The 5,384-nt window shown below is 49.7% G+C and overlaps 1 protein-coding gene across 1 annotated transcript; it reads right to left on the reverse strand.

Annotated features, from left to right (window-relative positions):
• Nucleotides 1-437: 437 nt before the first annotated feature.
• FABP1 (fatty acid binding protein 1) lies at nt 438-5,077 on the reverse strand. The gene is made up of 4 exons (XM_016201777.2): nt 5,011-5,077; nt 3,163-3,335; nt 2,503-2,595; nt 438-488 (listed from the first exon to the last, which is right to left on the reverse strand). Exons 1-4 carry the CDS (start codon nt 5,075-5,077, stop codon nt 438-440), a joined length of 384 nt encoding a protein of 127 aa, XP_016057263.2.
• Nucleotides 5,078-5,384: the final 307 nt, after the last annotated feature.

The raw sequence follows: 5,384 nt of genomic DNA on the forward strand, positions 1-5,384 counted from the left end.
TTCCCTCGGAGGGAATTGTTCATTTGGTGGGTCGGTGCCTGCTCTTTCTGTTCATGTCCACTGGTGGGTGAGGCCGCTGTGGCAATGCTCTCTGTCCCCATGGGGAGCCACCCTTCTGGCCAGCACCCTGCATACCTTCTGGTTCCAACTACAGGTACTAGGAAAAGTGAGCCCAGGGCTGTTCTACAGATCCAGCCACATTTCATGCTCCTTGTAGGGGCGCCCGAGTGGTCAGCCTGGGGTATGCGTCAGACCTGACCCCATTAGGATGGACCATGCAGATGATCAAAGTTTGTGAAAACGTCGGCGATCAGTGCTCACTGATATCAACACCACCATCAGTGAGAGGCCATCAAGGAGCAAGGATTTTTTTTTAAAACAAAGTTTACTTTATTACATCAATTATACACAGTAAAAGAATCTGAATGCAGACTTGTCTAAATTTTCTTGCTGATTCTCTTGAAGACAATGTCGCCCAATGTCATGGTCTGAAAGTCAGAAAAGAAATCATGCATTACCCATCTGATGTTGAATCGCAAGAGATAACTAAGCCATCAAAATAGCTCTAAATATGCTGACAGATCAAACAGCCCAAAGATTCCACTGTTTCCTTACAGGACCAGAGAAAGGGTGGGTGGGCAATCTTTTTGTCACTTAGTTCCTCACATGGAGAGTTGTCTTGACTGTTACTGAGTTCTTTTCTACATTAGTGGTTGTTAGAGCAAGACCATCAAAACCAGTCTCTTCCAGTCCAGTTTCTCATAGTTTCATTGAGTGCCTACTATGTACCAAACATGTTAAATAGCAAAGGCACACCTAGGCACCCAGCCTGGAACACAGCAGGTAGAGCATAATTTCCCTCCCAAAGCTGTCAAGCATATAAAAGCTGGATTTCTTGGGCTCATCATTTTTTGAGTGTTTGAGGCATGATCCTTTCTCTCCCTGCCCCTCGCTCTCACTGATTCTCTTGAACAAGATTGTGGCAATGATGCCGGGTAATGTCATCAGAGTTAAAAAGGAGTCTCTTAGCTTCGGCAACAATAGAATGGAATAAAAAGATTTGGGTTTGAACCTTGGTTCTATAACTCGTTGTAGATGACCTTGAACAGGTCAATCAGTCTATTAAACCCCTCATCCAGCCTCCCTCACAGGAGATATAAGGATTAGAGGGGAGGGAGAATATCAAAGGACATTGGCTGGGGCTTAACCCAGGACAGATCCTCTCTGGTGCCTCCCTGCTCTGCTGTGAATGTGCCCGGGTGGGGTCGGGAAACCTCAGGTTTCATGCTTGACTCTCACACTCTCCCTCGTTGAGGGATTTTCCCACTTGAACTGAGTGATGACACATCCTTTGGGAAGCATTCTGCCTATTGTTATTCCCTAAAATATAGCCTAGGGAAAGGCAGACCCAGGGGGTATAATTGATGGAGAAACACTGCGGTGATCAGAGAGACTGGCCAGCAGCCAGGCACCAAGGGGGATGTGGCACACAGCCAAGGCAGTGTGCCAGATTCATAGCAGCCATAACATTGCCATGGGTATTATTGCCCTATAAATGCCAAAGGACAAAAGCATTTACTGAGTGCCCCCGGCTCATAGGGCACACAGAGGTCTCGGTGGCTTCTTGGTTAGTGCTGAGGCAGAAGAGGAGGGTTCTGGCTAATAATTATTGCACTATCATAAAATAGAAAAAGCAACGAAAGGCCTCAGCTTTTGGCTAAATGAAGCCTTCTTTGTATGTGGGTTGTGTTGGTGGAAAGGGTTGCCCGTGAATCAGAGGCCCCAGGAGGCAACGAATGGATTTCTGCCCCCTAGCCGGTGACCGTGTCCTGTGGCTACATCCCAAGGAAGGTGGAAGGAGGAAGGTGGGCTGTGCTGTTAGCTCTGCATGACCCTGGGTCTCCTCCTACCAAGCACTTCTCTTGCCCCACCTTATTTAGGTTTGGGGAAGGAAGGGTAGGGCCGTGAGGAGGGAAGGAAAAGGAGCCCAGGAGGAGTGGGAAGCACCAGCTGGAGCATCTGCCCTCACATGAGGAGTCTTTAGTGAATCAGAAAAGGGGGCCCCTTCTTCACAACACTGTTCTTTTGTCTGTTGGAAAGCTACCCTCATGCATTGTACTGGTTTTGTTAGAATAATGCTCCTTACCAGCAGACACCGCAACATTGTAATAAGTATGCAAATCTCAACTGTCTCTGGTTGGGAGTGGCTCCCCCTAAGGTGTGCAGTTGTACAACTGAGGTCGGCAGCCCTGAGACAGATCCCACTTAGAGGAACCCTAGCTCTGCCATTCTCTGGCTATTTGTTGCCTTGGTTTCCCCATTTAGAAAGCTCAGCGTTGCTGGGAAGATTGGAGGTAACGTGTGTCAACTGCCTGGTCCATAGTGGTCCTCAGTAAGTGGCAGCGGAGGCTGACAACAGCCAAGGTGGCGGGAAGGCCGCTCCTCTCTCTGCACCTTCTCCCCTCAGGCCCTGGGAGCCACAGGCTCAGAGCGTCAACTTACGTTGGTGATCGTGTCTCCGTTGAGTTCGGTCACGGACTTGATGCCTTTGAAAGATGACACCAGTTTATTCTCACCTTCCATCTGAACCACAGCCTGCAGGGGACAGAAGAGATGGCCTGTGAGGAAGGGTCCGGGCAGGGAGCAAGACCCTTGCCAATGAGGTTGGTTCCCCTGCATGGGCCTCTGCTTATAACTACCACGCCTTTATATGAGGCCAACCTCCCAGCTCTCTGGCTCTAAACAGAAATGAGGTGCACATAATCTTACTCACATGTGGAATCTAATGAACAAAATAAACCGATGAGCAAAATAGATCCAGAGGCACAGAAGCATGGAGCAGACTGAGGGATCTCAGAGGGAAGGCGGCAGTGGGTGGGTGGGGAGAGATTAACCTAAGAATTTATATGCACATATGCATAACACAAGGACACAGACAATAGTGGGGTGAAGGCCTGGGGGAGGGGTGCAGGGTGGAGGAGATCAATGGGGGGAAAAGGGGGACATTTGTAATACTTGCAACAATAAAGATAAAGAAAAAAAAAATTTCTAGCCAGCTGTGGCCAGGTGGCTCAGATGGTTGGAGCATCATCTGGTACAAAAAAAAAAAAGGCTCCAAGAAAAGTTCTGGGAGCAGAGTGTGGCTGACGGGGCATCTCCTACCTTGACCTTCTCCCCGGTCATGATATCCAGCTCACACTCCTCGCCCAAGGTGAACTCGTTCTGGATCACCTTGGACCCGGTGGTGGTGGTGACCTTGAAGTGCTTCCCATTCTGCACGATTTCCGACACTCCCTTGATGTCCTTCCCCTTCTGGATGAGGTCATCAGGCAGACCTGGTGGGAAGCATCTGGGGTTTAGATGGGCAGAGGTGGGAGTGGCAAGGTGGTGGTGACAGAGAGGCTGTGGCACAAAGGGGGAGAGGGAGATGCTGCGTCTCCCTGGAGGCCACAGGCATGTACTGGAGTCCTGAGAGCAACATGAACTTTGACCTTTGAAAGGAAAGGTCAGTGGCTTGAGTAGACCTGCCCTGGCCGGCTCACTGTCTTGCCAATTGCTTTATAAAGAAGGCACCCCTCTGGCCTGAAGAACCTCTCCACTGGCAAGCACCTGGTTGGGGCTCACTCTCCTGCCTCACTCCCCTGCCTTTAACACCCAGAGAACTGGCTCTCTGAGCACAAGCGTTCATCCTCTATACTCAGGTTGACCCATACAGTTTCTCTTCCAAGCCAGGTCGCTCCTGAGAGTGAGACATGGGGTTGGGGGTGCTCTTATGCCAGGGCAACATGCACACGATAGGACTGTCCTGGTAAACACCTGTCCACCCAGCCCTACCTCAACTTCTGCTGGCAAGGCTCTCGAAGATGTATCAGGAGTCCCTTGCTCTGGGACAGAGCTTTACAAATTTGAGGGTGTCTAAGGTGTCATATGAATTGAGATTTACAAGCCCACATGTGTTGACAGTGGGCAGGGAGGATCCTGTTGCACAGGTGAGGGATGTGGGACACAGAGAGGTGGCATGACTTGCCCTACAGGAGAAGATCCAAGCTCTCTTCTGGCCCTGAAGGTCCTCCTCTCTCTGTCTTTCCCACCCTTCTCCCTCTTGCCACTCTTCCTTGTCACATTGCCCCTTTGCCCATAAGGCTTCCTCTACCTGAAGCACAATTCCCTTTCCTGGACCCCTAGTGGACACCTGCTGATCTTCCAAGGTTTAGTCATGGCTTCCCTTCACCACCATCAAATCTCTCCATGCCCTCCTGTGAGCATGACATCCTCTTGCACAATCCTCTGGGGAACGCGGTGGGGGTGGGGGGTGAGCCTGGGGTCTCTGGGAACCAGTGCCTGCTTCAAATCCTGGTGTAAACATTTCCTATCTGAGTGACCTTGGTTGGGATTTCTTAACTTTCCAAGGCCTCAGTTGCTTGGACTGTAAAATGGGAAAAAGAATAGTACCCAACTCAGAGGGTTTTTAAAAAAAGGATTCAATGGGATATTGCATATCAAAGGCTTAGCACAGTGCCTGGCACTGAGTTAACACTCAGTACATGTTAGGAGATTCTTTACTGTATTCATTTCTCCTCTTTTTCCTCTGTAAATGGTGACTTTGGAAATGTGGCCCATCGTTATCTGTTTCCCTAGTAGCTGTCCAGCACAGTGCTCAGAATACGGTTGGCCTCGAATCAGTCTGTTAGAAGAATGAATGAATGGATGGATGGATGAATGAGTGAACAAAATCCCACAATGAGTTATTAGCAGAGGTGGCTTCAGTCCAAATCAGACACTAGTTCAGCGCTCTTTCCACTCGCCTATGGAGCGGCTTTGTCCAGTGAGTACTAGCACAAGCTGCCTGTGACTGCAAGAGTTACAAGCATGACACTGCCCTGGTTTGTATAAAGCCTGAACCTCTCCTCCCAACCCAACATCGAGCCTACATTTATGACTGGCCACCACCTGCCCAGCCAGACACTGACTGCCATGGCCACCAGCCTTGGTGTCCAGTTCAACACTCACCAATTGCCTTCATGAAGGCCTCAAAGTTTTCCTGGCTCTGCAGCTGGTACTTGCCGGAGAAGTTCATGGTGGCGATGAGGCTCCCTCCGCAGTTGATAGGCAGCTCTGCTGGCGGGGCTGTCCAGTGTGCACTGATTTATAGGAGGCTGTTTCCCCTTTGAATGTTGGCCATAGGTCAGCATCTGTCACCTCCTGTATGGCTAAGTTCAAATATTAACTCGAGAGCAATGGTCAACGATAAAAAACCAGGATGGGCATAGCAGAGATTTGCTCTAATTCAGCAAACATTAACGGGTCTCAATCTAAAGCAAAGCCCTATGGCTCTGGAGCCTTTGAGGTGCTACTCTCCCATGAAATGTGTGTGCATATATGTA

Source organism: Miniopterus natalensis, chromosome 13 (genome assembly GCF_054644295.1).
Source record: "Miniopterus natalensis isolate mMinNat1 chromosome 13, mMinNat1.hap1, whole genome shotgun sequence".
Taxonomy (NCBI): Eukaryota; Metazoa; Chordata; class Mammalia; order Chiroptera; family Miniopteridae; genus Miniopterus; species Miniopterus natalensis.

Excerpts from the sequence above, each read along its gene's own strand:
- FABP1 (XM_016201777.2), bottom strand. The coding sequence starts at position 5,077 with ATGAACTTCTCCGGCAAGTACCAGCTGCAGAGCCAGGAAAACTTTGAG. Across the intron at positions 3,336-5,010 it reads GGCCTTCATGAAGGCAATTG|GTCTGCCTGATGACCTCATC; the intron begins GTGAGTGTTGAA and ends GCTTCCCACCAG. Across the intron at positions 2,596-3,162 it reads TGACCGGGGAGAAGGTCAAG|GCTGTGGTTCAGATGGAAGG; the intron begins GTAGGAGATGCC and ends TGTCCCCTGCAG.